General features: G+C 48.2%; 1 protein-coding gene across 1 annotated transcript in view; it reads left to right on the top strand.

The window, feature by feature from the left end:
• Nucleotides 1-285: 285 nt before the first annotated feature.
• The window catches only part of CRY2 (cryptochrome circadian regulator 2), a 32,762-nt gene continuing 18,272 nt past the window's right edge, over nucleotides 286-14,775 (top strand). Inside the window, exons 1-5 of the mRNA XM_076002003.1 lie at nucleotides 286-542; nucleotides 7,959-8,067; nucleotides 10,439-10,581; nucleotides 12,201-12,385; nucleotides 13,462-13,550. Of these exons, the coding sequence (XP_075858118.1) occupies nucleotides 328-542; nucleotides 7,959-8,067; nucleotides 10,439-10,581; nucleotides 12,201-12,385; nucleotides 13,462-13,550 (741 nt within the window). The 5' untranslated portion in view covers nucleotides 286-327. The remainder of the gene's footprint in view (nucleotides 543-7,958; nucleotides 8,068-10,438; nucleotides 10,582-12,200; nucleotides 12,386-13,461; nucleotides 13,551-14,775) is intronic.

The following is a 14,775-nucleotide window of genomic DNA, read 5'->3' as shown; positions in this document are numbered from 1 at the left end:
GATGCATGTAAGAGATCCGCTGTTTCTTAAGACTCGGCCCACGCCCGGACCTCTGCCGAGAGCGCCCGCCTGCGTCACTTTCCTTGCCTGCTGGTTCCACCCCAGCGAGCAGACACACGGTGGGAACGTGAGGGGGCGGGGCCGGATCCAGCGCAGCTGGGCCAATTGAGCGGCGGGAGGCTCCCAGCCAATGGCAGAGGAGCTCCGGAGCCCTAGGGGCGGGGCTACGGAGAGGAGCGGCGGCGTCATAGGTCACTGGGCGGGCTGTGGGCGGGGTCCGGGGCTCCGACGGGGCGGAGCGGTGGTGGCCAAGCAGTCAGGGCGGCGATGGCGACGGCTGTGGCGACCACGGCGGCGGCGGCCCCGACCCCGGCGAGCAGCACGGATGGCGCCTCCTCAGTGCACTGGTTCCGCAAGGGGCTGCGGCTCCACGACAACCCGGCGTTGCTGGCGGCCGTGCGCGGGGCGCGCTGCGTGCGCTGCGTTTACATCCTCGACCCGTGGTTCGCGGCCTCCTCCTCAGTGGGGATCAACCGATGGAGGTGAGGGGCGCCCGGGGCGGGGTCGCGGGGCCGGGGGTCGCGGGGCCGAGAGTCGCAGCCAGGACCCTGGGGCAACCGCCAAATAGCCCGGTTCCTCCAGCCCAGAGGCCCTGGCCGGGGGAAGGTGGGGCCGGCGGACGGAGTGGGCTCTCCAGAGGGGAGAAGCCGGGACCGGGGAAGTAATTAGTCATCGTATTAATGCCCTGGGTGGGCCAGGGCTCAACTTCTGACAAAGCGCTTTCGCACTGTGTGTTATCCCCTTTGAGCCTCACAACATGCCTGAGGGACAGAATCATGATCCCCATTGTACAGTTGAGACTCTTGAGCACTGGAGACGCAAAGTTGACTTGCCCAAGCACTTGCAGCCAGTGAGTGGCAGAACAGGACTCCTGGTCCAGGGCTCTTAGGAGTGTACTCAGGGAGGGGAGGAAAGGAGATCCTGCGGTGCGAAGGCATGGGCGAGTTTCTGCTCGCATTCTTCAAGTGAAGAGCCCATTGCTGGCTCTGGAAGGTCATCCCTAAGCCTCTGGTTTTGTTTGAATCCGCCCTATCACCCATCCTGGCTTCTCTCCAACCAGACTGCCCTGCCACTGGAGGTGTCTAGAGACCCTGGCTTAGCACCAGATAAGGCCTTCTCCCCTGTGTTATAAAGACTCTAAGGGCATCTTCAGGTAGAGGCGCTTTGTGTCCAAAGCACTAGAGCAGTACTTACCCCATTTTGGAAAATCTCCTCAGCAGCTATGACCTTGCTAGAAAAATGAAAAGGAACCAAAGTATCATCCTGTTTCTCTGCTTCTCCTGAGATGATTTTAAAGGGCGGTTGAGCCATTATGGACTAGACTTTTATGAACTGATGTGCTAAGGTTAGGGAGTAGGAAAGCCATGATATCAAGGGCCTCTCTTTGATGAGTCCCAGGAGATGGAGTCAACATGTTCACGGTAAAGGATTAACAGGTAGTTGGGGTATTTTCTCTGTGAGCCATATTCAACCCAAGGAGTTTTGAGACATCGTGTACCCATCACTGTTTAAAACACCTAGCAGCAGTCATTTGGTTTGTTTGCATTGTTCTGGGGGATGTTTGCTTGTGGCCTTGTTGCACAGATGGGCCAGGTTATTTCCAGGATACCAGGGCTCTCAGCACACCATTCTTTTCTCTCCAGGGTGTGTGCCCTGCTAAGTGAGTGAGTGCTTCTAGCAGTGGGGCTATTAAAATAAATGCCCCCCCCCATTATATGGTGGATACAACTAAAGATAGTCCTGTGGAGAGCCTGCCCACACTGTTTTTCAGGCTGCTCTATTGCTCTGTCTCTGCTCCATTTTCTATAGATAGGAAGTTGGGTTTGACAAACATCCTCAAATGACCATCCCTAGTGTGGACATTAAGCCAAGCCTCGGACTTTGCCCCCTCCTTATGGCAGTGTGCCAATTAGAGCAGAGTAAATAGAATCCAGCTACCTGCTTGTTACATTGTCACAAAGGAGTTTGTTCTTTTATTGGATTTTGAGGGACATGGCATAGGACTGCCTACTCCTTTGTGGTAATGGGGATTAAAAATCAACAACAAAATCTCTGTTGCTGATTAAACTCCAATTTGCTAGGAGCTAGGTGTTTATGGATTTTTGTGGGTCACCCTTTTGTGACTATGCTTTCAAGTGAGTGAAGGAGAAAAGGAATGTGGCAGCTCAGATACCTGAGTCAAATATCAAAGTCAGAGGCCATGTAGGAATGCAGGTATTGAGTGATTACTTAATGACTACCTAATACCTGCCAGGCACCGTGCTAGGTACTGCTAGGGGTACAGCAGTGAACAAATAGATATGTGTCTGGCTCTTAGAACTCCTGGAGCCTACATTTTAGTGGAGGAAGACAGGTAAACAACCATAATTTAGTAGAACAAAGTGCTATTAAGAAAAACATAAAATAGGGGGATGAACTAGAGTGATGATTCTCAGTTGTGGCTGAGAATTTGAATTACTCAAGAATCTTTAAAAGGTGCCAACCCCCCCTTTCCCCCAGTTATGTTTGAATTGTTCTGGGTTATGGCCTGGGCATTAGGGTTTTTAATGCTCTCATTGCAGCTAAGCTTGAGAAACACTGGGCTAGGGAACCACAGCCGTGAGCCGAGCAACCTCGGAAATGTATTGTCGTGCATTGGCGGGAAGTCTAATTAGCGTTGGCATTCAGAAGAAAGAGGTGAAATAACACAAAATAGATCAGATATGATACCTCCTCGTAGACCTGGAAATAGACACATTCCTTCCACCCCCACCACTCTTCTTGCTTCCTGGATGGATCAGGAGTAGAGCTGCATATGGTTTTGTGCTCATGTCTAAACACAGAGGGGAGTGCTGGAACCAGCCATACCTCGGCATAATTACAATGTGTGTAATCTTCCGGTGGCTGTTTCTGGATCCTGGGAGTGGCCTGGGAGAATTGTGCTGCAGCATAGCGTCCTGGCTCTGCAAATGCTTGAGTTGCTGCCTCTGAGAAGCCTCCCTAGGAAGAGGGGAGCCATCTGCAAGGGGGGGATCAAAATCTGTGATCTTTATTATCTTCCTGCACCGCCTACGCTGACTCCCACACAGTGTCTTTCTGTAGATGAAATCAGATTAAAATAACCATGAATGGCACTTTCTAAGAGTATAAAAGGACCAAGAAAGGCAAGCAAGAAATGTGTATATTCATCGGCATAGGAGAAGGCTAGCATACTTCTTGCCTTGGTGGTAGTGGGAGGTTTGTGGCTAAATGTAGCTATATGAGCCTCAGGACTTTTTTATCCCAAGCACCAATTGACTAAGCCCTTTCCCATGTTCCTAGCCCTCCGTCCCCAAATTTGCTGCATCTAGAAGGAAGTACTGTAGCAATAACCAAAACAAAAGGAAGATATGAGCAGCTTCTAGATTTTAAAACAGGTGCTCAACATAGGCACTTGTGGTTTTTAATTACTTTTCTCTCCCTGCTGCAACTTAGGTAGGTGTTGGCCACAGTTTTATTTAAATCATTTTGACCCTAACTCTGTGCGGCACCTCTTTCGGGTGCTTCTGGAACAAAGAGAGTTGGTAGAAATAAAATATGTTCTTTTTCAGCCCATTTCTCTCAGAATTAATAAATAAAGTAAATTGGGAACTCCCCAGGATGCCTCTTCCCAAACGCTGGGAGCTAAACACTGTTGGGCTATCAATGTAGGTAGTTCTTCTCTGGAACTTGGTCAGCAAGAAGGAGGTTAAGAACTATAGTCTACTAATGGGGACATTTGAGTTTCTCTGAGCTCTTCACACTAGTACCCAAGTGAGGTACTTTATTGTTCTGCCAAGGAAATGTTTCTGTTTGCCCAGAAGGGATGAAAACCTTCTTCATCTTTCTCTTTGAAATTAGGGAAAAAATCATTTGTTTTATTTAAGAATTTAATAAGTATTTAATATTTAAATATGTAAGAATTTCTAAGTATCATTCAGATACTTAGATCTGAGTGTATGAATGATATTTAGAAATAAATTTCTGCCATGGATTATGGGTTTAGGTTATCCTTTTCTATGGGTCTTAAGCTCTCCTAATTACTTAGGAGAAATAAATTTCTATTAATAACCCATATAGCCAATCTGTGCCAGCCAATGGTATTATCATTATGGTTAGATAACCTTGGCTTGAAGCAGAGGATCTTGGTCAAAAGCAGTCTGGACCCAAAAGAAGAGTTCACTGTCATCCTCCCTCTCCCCATTAACAACAATAATATATTCCTCAACACAGAATCTGCCATCCCTAGAGAAGGCCTTCCCTAAATATAAGTACTTAACTAAAGGATCTGCCTGTTTTATTTCAAAGGGCTAGCCTCATGGAGTCCCTGAATTACAGAGCCCTCTGTATTTTTGGAAATCCCAATTTGGTGTTCTCCAGTTCTGTCTGCCTCTGGCTCCAGAGCATTTATGTAATGTAATTCAGTTGCACGTGTTATCTAATCCTAAGGGTGAGCTTTGCTCAGACAGGACCATGTGCTCTGTATTTTGGCCATGTGAGCTCAGCCTGGAGCTGCCAAGGGTGAGGTGCCAGCCTCCAACATCACCACCTCCAATGAATGCCTAGGCCAGTTTCCCTTAGAGTCCCCTCGGTGGAGTAAAGAGAAATTGACCACGGGCACAGGGGAGCTCTAAGGGACCACAGAAGGCCCAGAGTTCTCTCCTGGTGAAAGAGCGCATACCCCTGCCCCAGTTATCACTTGCCCAGTAGTAGCACTGCTCCGTACCTGGCAGGCCTCAAAGGTGGTTTCGTAGCAGTGATTTCCCTTTCTCTGGCTGCCTGGAGGTTGGAGATACTGGGAGCCTTCCTCACATCTCCTGCCTTGCCTCCTGTGGGACTGTCCTGAGCCCTTCCTTCCCAGAGGAGCCCTGTAGGGCTTGAGGGAAGTTGGAATTAGCAGAGCATTTCTAGAGGGCCCAAGAGGACGCAGAAACCAGGATCTCCAAGAGAGAAAGTTTAATAGAAACAAATCAGAAGTAAAGAAAGAAAACTTGTAAACAGAGGCTAGAAGTATAGTTCAATTTTCTGGAGCAGGGTTTCTGAAACTTTATTGTCCAAAAGAATCACTGGGGATTTTGTTAAAAATATAGATTCTGATCTTGGAGGTATGGATTGGAGCCTGAGAGTCTGCATTTCAACAGGCTCCTGGGTGATTCACAGCCACCCTCAGAGGAGCAAAGATCTGGCAGCAGAGGTGTTGGCCTTTGAGTTGAGTTGTGATGCTCCCTAAAGGCTGAGCCTACGCAACATGGCCTCATGCACAGGCCGTTTGTGAGAAGCAGTGGAGTCTGATGGTTAAGAACGAACACGCTGAGCCAGACAAATTGCCTGGGTCTGAATTCTGGCCACTTATTACGTATATGATATTGGACAAGTTAGTTAATCTCTCTATGCCTTAGTTTCCTCATCTGTAAAATGGGAATGATAATAGTACCTACTTCATAGGGCTGTTTAAGAATTAAATGAGGTCATGTATGTAAAACAAGTCAAATAGTGCCTGGTTCATTGTAAACGCTCGTTAAGTGTTGTTGCCATTATCATCATCATTATTATGATTTAGATGCTGGATTCAGAGTTCTGCATCCTGCCTCAGCTATAGACATCTCTTGTGAAAGAAGAAAAGGGCTCTCATAGAATTATCTGTACTTTAGAGATGCTGCAAGGAATCTCTCCTTTTAGTAAATGAGGTCTAAAAATAAATTTCTGTAGAAGGCAAATTGCTACATGTTCTGGGACCTAGATTTGAGGTTCATTTCAGCCTTATTTATAGCTTCAAATCAAAGTCCTATGCAGCCTGGTGGACTGTAAAGGAAGAGGCCCCCAAGGTGCATGACAAGAATATTCTTGGGAACTGCATATGGAGGACCCTCTGTCCTGGGGTTGTGGCATTTAAATCACTGCAGTTATCTCTAGTTATTCTACCTGGCAGGGCCCAGGTTTCAGGTGGCTTGAGGCTATTTGCATGGATCTCTCTTATTTTCCTTCTGGAATAGTGGTGAGGCCTGGGGGAGGTCACTTGGCAGCTCCTCTGTCATTTTCTGAGGGTGTCAGTTTTTCAAAAACAGAAATTCACAGAGGTGGAGCTTTTGGTTTACATAAAGCAGCATTCAACCTGTCAGAGTCTCCTATCCCAAGCCCCCAGTCTCTTGCACGCTCTTTAGCTAACATGGTATTTTGGCCTGAGCCCAAGGTTCAGCCCGTGCTGGAGTGTGGAATGTGGGTCCATGGCATTGGCCGTGGGAGTGTGTCAGGTTGTGTATGTCAGAGGCAGCAGTGGGGGCTGGTTCTAGTTGGCAGCCAAGGAACAGTTGCTGCTTTTGTGAGCCTCCAGGAGTCGGGGAATGTGACGTGCAGCAGAGGAGGCACAGGATTTCATTGTGCTCAAAATAAAACCTGGTGATTCCTACTGTTGACAGAGATGAAAGATTCTAGGGAAAGGTGGGTGATGCCAAGGGGTAGTTAGCAGGTGCCTCGGAGGGGTCTGTGACATATGCAGGCCGACCTGTCGGGGCTTGGTTCCTGAAGAGGAAGATAGGGATGTCAGTGGACCACCTGTAGTCAGGTTGGTATTGGGAGATTCCAAACTCATGATGCCCTACAGAATCTTGGCACCTGGAACAGTGTTGGCATGCCACTAAATGTCCTTATAAATGGGGCACAGAGAAGAAAACACGGGTTTCAGAGTCTGACCTACCTAGGTTCCTATCCCAGCTTTCTCACTTAGCCATGATCTTAGGCAAATCAATTAACTTCTTGGTGTCTCTGTTTCCTCGTCTATAAAATGGGGATAGTATAATACTATTTCCTTCAAAATGTGTTGAGAGAATTAAATGAGAATATGTACTTTAGAAGCACACTAGATGGATCTGTAATCACATTAATAACCTTGGTTGCCTCTGTGGAGGGAAGAAGGGGGGGGGACGCTTTTTACTGTGTACCCTTTTGTCACTGGAATTTTGAACCACATGACTAGTTGCCTGGTTATGATGTTAATTTAACTTAAAAATAAAACAGTGAAGGCACTCAGCAGACATTCCTTTCCCTTCCCTTTCCCCTGGTAATCCAGCTTTCCTGCAGGAGTGCTTGTGTATCTGTAGTCTCCCGCCCCCGCCTCAACCCCCACCCCCACAGGCAAGTGAGGATCTCTAACAAGAAGTACCTTCTAAGGCCTTCTTCTTGGGCTGAGAACCTGGTTACCAGAGCCCTGGAGAGTGAGCCACCTGCCAAACAAAGCTCTGGGGACGGGGGCCCCAGCACAGGCTGGGGGCTATGGCAGCCAAAACACTTGCTGTCCAAGGCACGAATACAGAAAGGCAAGGAGTTTGTTAGCCCAGAGTAAGTAGGGTGTTCCAGGCTGTGGCAGTCTTGTTCCTCTGCTAATAGCACCATGATGATTCCCACACAGAATCATACCTGTTTTTCAGGTGGCCTATTTGGTTCTCACAACAGCCTCGTGCTAGGCAGATATTTACACCCAGCCCTAGAGGCTGATGGGAGTAAGTGGCTTGCTTCCGGTCACAAAGAAATGCAACACTAGGAACAGCTCTCCCTTATCCCATGATCTCTATGTGCCAGGCACTGTGCTAAGTATTTTTCTTGTATTATTTGATTTTCTTTTCTTAGCAAGTCTAAGAGATAGGTACTAACGTCAACTCTGTATTACAGCTGAGAAAACAGGCTAAAGAGATTAAGTTACTGCCTAAAGTCACACAGCTAGTAAGGCCAGGGTTTCAACCCAGGCAGCACCAATCCACTCTGCTTCATAACCCAGGCTTCTCCAGTCCTGGGGCTCGTGGTGCCACTTTTTGCCGTAAACAGTGAGCCAGTTTCTCCTGCTTTGCTAGGAAAGGGAGCTAGTCTTTATTATGTTGTCACCAACAAGACCTGTGTGGTCTCTGCAGGTTCCTACTTCAGTCTCTGGAAGATCTGGACACAAGTTTGAGGAAACTGAACTCCCGCCTGTTTGTCGTCCGGGGACAGCCAGCCGATGTGTTCCCAAGGCTTTTCAAGGTAAATGTGTAGGGCTCCGGAGAAGAGGGCGAGACTCTGCTCGTAGGATTTCCCCACAGATTGAATGACATGAAATTCTGACTGACGGAATGGAAATATCAGAGCTGGTCTGGCCGTTGCTAGAGCAATTGGGAGCAGAGGCATCTGGTCAGCTTGCCTTTGGAATGGAAACTGTGTTAAGGAAAAAATTGTGTGAAACCTTTGTCTTGTTGGAAAGTTCCCAGCTCAGTCCAGACACAGAATGTAGTAAGTCATTCCACCCCGGATGACACTGGCTTCCTTAGATGCTTTCTTGGCTCAAACTAGCAAGATTTATTAGGACTCCTCCTATGTCAAGACTTCTAGGGTGGGGTTTCATGTCTGGCAAGGGGCATTTCCCGTCTTGCTTTGCTCTGCTTGTTGGGAAAAAGCCTTTCTGAGGGAGCTTCCCTGTTTCCTCTCAGGTAAATGAGTGATAAAATTCTTCTTTTGGGAACCACATTGGTTTCTATTTGCAGTGGTGACCTGTCCACTTTCCCCCCATCCCCTTTAAAAAGCATGTTTTAAGCCCAAATAGAGGCAAAAGTCCTCATGAACAGAAGGCTCTAGGATAGACTTCCTTTGTCCCCAGCAGCATACAGTGTGCCCCTCTCCACCTCTGCTCTGAGAGAGGAGGAAAAGTCTCCTGTCAAGGCAAACAGCTTAGTAAATATGTCATCATTCAGCTTTCCTCCCTACACCCCCACACATATAATTGCACATGCATGTACCAATCACACAATACTAGTAATTGCTAACATTCATTGAGGGCTGCCTATGAGTCAAGTGCTGTTCCAAGTGCTTGTTTATATTAACTCACTTATTCCTCACAGCAGCCCTAAGAGGTAGGTACTGCTATCCTCATTTTATAAGTGAGGAAACAATAATTTGCCCATGGACATGAAGCTATTAAGTGGTGATCTTGGATTCACTGACTCCAGAGCTGTGTCCTTAACCACCATACCGTATAAATGTGTACGCCTCTCTCCTTGTCCACATTGCCCCTTCTCTCCCAAGCAGCTTGGATGCCAGCCCAGTTAGAGTCCAGAGATATAGGTAGGTCATCCATTCAGTCATCCATTGTGAGTATTGAGTTTCTGCTAGGTACTAGGCCTCACACTAGGTACTAGGGTAACGGTGATAAAAGAGACAGCATGGTTTCTGCTCTAGGAGTTCACACTAACAGGGCAAAGAGGCAAGTAATGGGAAACTGCGTTGCCATATAATGAATGCTGTGATGAAAAAAGAATAAAGTACAGGAGGATCATATTGAAGGAAGAGGTCAAGGAAGGCTTCTTGGAGAAAGTGTCATTTAATAATATTGTTATTATTGTTCCCAGGGTTACTATGAGTATTTAACAATCTAATCTACATGAGCCACTAAGCATGGTACCTGGCTTACAGTAAGGGCTCAATAAATATTTAGTGTTATTGTCCTTGCACTGGCCCTGCTATGGACCTACCTCCCAGGCAGGGCTGAGTCAAGACCAGAACAGTTTGTGCATGGTCTGGTCCAGGACATTTGGCCCTGAGATTCAGAGCTTTAAGAGACCATGACCAGAGGCTTTGATTAGAATGTGTTTTTCTTCTTGCTAGTCGCATGCTCTAGAGCTTTCTGTGAGTCATCTGTACAACTTTTCACTGGCCAGCTTGCCAGAAGATCCTGAAATTCCTCCCAGAAATAACTAAAGACTTAGAAAAGAATTCCCTCTTTTCAACATACAGAATTCCCTTCTTTTCAACATGCAGCCCTCTGGTCAGTTTTGTGTGACCTCTGGACTAAGGATCACTCCTCCTTCCCTGACTCTCTGAGAGCTGGAGCCTATTAGCTCTGTTTGCTACTGGCCTCTGAAGTGTTGCTGTGGAAACCATTAAGACACTTCACATAGCACAAGTCTGCCAAGAAAACTAGGCCACAAGTCTGCAGGGCTGTGAGGAGCTCTGAGAAAAGCTTGTTGAGCAGGAGAGAGGCGGTCCTATCCCCCGCTGTCTCCACCAGTGAGTCAGTGCCTCTTTCTGGGACTGGGGGTCCCCTGGGAACATTGTATTTATAGCCTCCTGCTACATTCTCTTACCTCTCAAGGACACAGCCAGTGCACAAAGCCACCTACCTGTCTCCTGATGCCGCTGTTGCCCTGCTAATAGCCTCACCTCACTGATCATTGAGCCTGCCCTCCTCAAATTTTCTGAGCCTCAGATTGTTTGCCTTCCAGCTCAAATCACTGTCCTTAGTTTGTTCTGCTGCCCATCTGACAAGTCCGTCAACTGGCTCTATTCCCTCCCAGGAAGGAGTGCCCAGCTTCCCCCTCCTGCCCAAACACAGGGTTGAGCATAACAGATTCTCTCCCCACAGGAATGGGGGGTGACACGCTTGACTTTTGAATATGACTCCGAGCCCTTTGGGAAAGAACGAGATGCAGCCATCATGAAGATGGCCAAGGAGGCTGGTGTGGAGGTGGTGACCGAGAATTCGCATACCCTCTATGACCTGGACAGGTAAGAGGTGGGCCCCAGGGGTCAGGTTGCCACTTGGGAAGATTAGTGATTTGGGCCCCTGCTGAGCAGAACTCAGGGAGGTTCCACAATAGGACTACCTGGCTCATGAGGTATGGCATTTTCTAGAAGCTGGAAGAGAATGGGCCAGAGCTGGAACCTACAGGACAGATCACAAAGGGCTTTACCCGATTTGGGTGACAAAGAGGCTTATTAGGCCCAAGGTATGGAAGCAGTGAGGCTCCTCACTCAGGATCTTCCTGGACCTGCTCCTAATATGCTCTAGTCCCATCTGTGCCTCATGCTCCCACTTCCATCTGCTCCTCCACAGCTGCCCTCTGGCCTCAGTGGACCCTGTCTGTTACCCTCCAACAGACTCCTGTTCTCACAGGCCCAGTTTCTGTAGCTAAGATCAGCTCCCTGGCTCCTGTGGCTATCTGGGTTTCCAGGCCACACGTTTCCATGTTGCTCAGGGGTCTCCGGAGAGCCCTGCAGGGAGCGCACAACTACAGCGGAGTCTCCTCCCCTGGTGACAGGCTCTGTGCTTTCAGAGAGTCTAGAAGGAAACCCTCTCCTCCCCTTCCCTGCTGGAGCCGTCACCTTCCTGCTCTGCTGCTGCCAAGCCAGCAGCCACCACTCTCCACCCCCACTCCCCAACCCCGTTGCCAGGAAGCTGGGTCACACAGCTGTGCACGTGAGCCAGCCCTCAGGAGGAGAGGCTGGGTGTGGAGTTCCTCCTCCTGCCACGTGCCAGAGGAGCAGGGAGGTACTGCAGAGGCAGCAGCCAACCTTATATCTCCTCTAATGGAGACAGCGAGAGAGAACAAACTGAAAAATGAACTCACCCAGCCAGCTGGGTCTTGCGTAAGCTGCTTTTTGGCCAACAAGAGCCTGGTTGGGGTAGTGTGGAGCCAGGAATCTGTCTCCATACCATCCCAACTGATCCTTTTATAAATAGCCTCAATTCTCTTCTTCACCTTCTTGTATTAGTATCTTTCCTGCTTGCACAAGTGCAGTTACGTTTCTCCTGCTCATGAAAAATACTTTATAAACTATATGATACTATTTAAGTATTTAGCTGTTGCCAGAACTCTAGCCTCGGTCTCTGATTTAGGAAGGATAGGCTGTCCTCCACCTCTTTATTCTAATAAATAGAGGCTAAGAAGGGGATGATTTTCCAAGAAAGGAACGTGTTTGTGGCTCTTATCAAAGAATGTCCTCCAAGGCCCACGCTGGGGGAGAGGTCTGCATAGATTCCCACGGCTTAGACAGATAGACCAAGAAGGCGAGTGGGGGGTTTCTGTGATTAGAGAGATATGGTCAGTCTCTGTCTTTAGGCGGCTCCACGTCGGCACCAGGGAACCTGGACTTGAGTCCCAGCTTTGGCCCTGCCTTGCTCCATTACCTGAGGCACCTGCTCCAGCTCTCTGGGCTTCATTTTCCCTCTCGGTAAAATGGAGATGCAGTCTCCTTTGCCTACTCTTTTCCACTCGGGTGGGACCCGTGGCTGGATAAGGAAAGCCACCTGCAAAGCCTTCAGTGTCTGGGCTCTTTTTTGGATGGGTGGGGACCAGAAACAAAGGGCCTTGTTAGTGATACTAGCTGTGCTTTGGGATTCCCAGGATCATTGAGCTGAATGGGCAGAAGCCACCCCTGACCTACAAGCGCTTTCAGGCCATCATCAGTCGCATGGAACTGCCCAAGAAACCAGTGGGCTCAGTGACCAGCCAGCAGATGGAGAGCTGCAGGGCCGAGATCCAGGAGAACCATGACGAAACCTATGGTGTACCCTCCCTGGAGGAGCTGGGTGGGTGCTTCCCACCCCATGCCTCTAATGCTGCCGCTTTCCTTTGTGTGGAGAAATTTAGTGGGGTTTGTTCTTCTTTGTCAAAGTAATACATGTTATTATAGGAAGGTTAGACATAACCATCACTATGGTGCCACCACCCAGAGATACCACTATTCATTTTGGACTGTGTCCTTCCTGTCTTTTTTCTGTTCATACTCAGGGATATAATCTTCTGTTTCTAATCTGCACCTCTATTTTTGCACTTCCCTCTCTCAGATAACACAAGCACTGTTTAGTGTGGGTATCAGTGGGCTTCTCAATACCAGGACAACTGGTATGGCTTCTGTTGAAAGAGGGGGTCTGTCCGTCCCTCAGGTTACTGACTACACCCTTTACCCCCTCCCCCTTCTTTCCCTCCACCCTTCATCTTTGATCTGAACAAAACTAGCCTTTTTTTTTTTTTTTTTTTTGAGGCAAAGTCTCACTCTGTTGCCTGGGCTAGAGTGCTGTGGTGTCAGCCTGGCTCACAGCAACCTCACACTCCTGGGCTCTAGCAATCCTTCTGCCTCAGCCTCCGGAGTAGCTGGGACTACAGGCATGCACCACCATGCCTGGCTAATTTTTTCTATATATTTTTAGTTGGCCAATTAATTTCTTTCTATTTTTTAGTAGAGACGGGGTCTTGCTCTTGCTCAGGCTGGTTTGGAACTCCTGACCTTGAGCAATGTGCCCGCCTCTGCCTCCCAGAGTGCTAGGATTACAAGCAATGAGCCACCACACCTGGCCAAAACTAGCCTTTCTTACCTGAAAACCACACTTATTGCCATCTAATCTGAAAGAGTGAGAAGTCCAAGATTTTTCTCACCTGGCATGATAAGGGGCTGGGATGGGGAAGGCAAGGGAAAGGAGAGAAAATAGTGACGGTGGGAGGAGAACCAGGGTGACCTAGAAAATGCTAAAACCTTAAGGATTATCTCATCCCCAGTAGTGCCCAAAACACTATGGTTCAGTTCTCACAAAGTTCAAAGAACAGACTAATGTGTCAGGACTTGCTGAGCTATCTCCATTCCTGTGACTTGCTTTTCCTCGTGTAGGATTCCCCACTGAAGGACTTGGCCCAGCTGTCTGGCAAGGAGGAGAGACAGAAGCTCTGGCCCGCCTGGATAAGCATTTGGAACGGAAGGTATGAGCCCTGTTTCTGGGGCAGAACTGTGACACCCATACAGCAGGGGATACAGGCCAGGTTCATGTCCCTTAGTACCTCTTCACTCACACTGGTTAAAAAATGGGAAATCCTGATGGCAGTAACAACAAAAACAGCAACAATAATAGCAGCTGCCATTTAGAGAGTACTTACCACGTGGTGGTCACTGGGCTGAGCTTTTGAGGTTAAGTACCTGCTTGCATTATTTCCTTTCATCTTTGCAACAGCCCCAGAGGGTGGGTATTAAGCCTCTCTATTTTACAGATCACAAAATTGAGGCTTAGGGAGGTTAGGTAACTTGCCTGAGGTCACACAGTAAGTACAAGTTGAGTATCCCTCATCCAAAGTGCTTGGGACCAGAAGTGTTTTGGAATTCGTATTTTTGGATTAGGGATGCCCAACCTATAATAGCCCTCTATTCTATGAGTCCTTGTTCTATGTCATTCTAAAGCTTATGCTACATGGCTTTTCTTTCATCTTAGGTAGGCTCCCCTGGTCAGTAAAATCCATAAGATTAATGATTTTATATAGGTGTGTCCCTCCACCTTTTGCTAGGTCTCCTCTAGGGCATTGATTTCCATTTGCATAGAGAACAAATGACCTACCTCCCACTGCAGGCAGGAGAAATTGGCAAGGGAAGGGAAAGAGGCCCAGGCCCAGAGATACTCCTCAATATCATCACATGGACCTCGCCATCCTGTGACCAAAGGAGCAGAGAAGTTTCTCAGAACAGAGAGTTTCCTGTCCCCTGCAGCTGGTTTATAAAAATCCCAACTTTTTCTACGCCTGCTCAGATGGCCAGGCATGTTGCCTAGCAGCCAGATGATAACAATGGAACAAGGAGGCCAGAGCAGGCCCACTTGGGAAGAATGTTTTCCCAGCCCTGGGAGCACCTAGCCAGCAATTAAGGCCCAGCAGCCTTGACGTTCCCATCTGGGCATTACCATCAGCCAGTGCCAAAAGCAAGCCCCACAGATTTGAAAGGACACATGAGGGGACAGCTGTCTCTATCCACATGAAAGCTTTACCCAGAGCTTCTTGGGCTCATTTGGAGACAAAGGCTGGGGAAAGGAGGCAGAGATGACAAATGGGATGACAGGAGTGGAATGAGACTTAAGCATGTAAAGAGCTAACCTGTGGTCCCATGGCTTATAGTTTCTATCACTTTGCTGAGGAGCTCCTGACTTGGTGGTCTCAGGGCACA

This window comes from Microcebus murinus, chromosome 4 (genome assembly GCF_040939455.1).
Source record: "Microcebus murinus isolate Inina chromosome 4, M.murinus_Inina_mat1.0, whole genome shotgun sequence".
In the NCBI taxonomy this organism is placed as follows: Eukaryota; Metazoa; Chordata; class Mammalia; order Primates; family Cheirogaleidae; genus Microcebus; species Microcebus murinus.
Note: the sequence above shows the minus strand (reverse complement) of the source record. Positions and strands in the feature narration are given on the sequence as shown.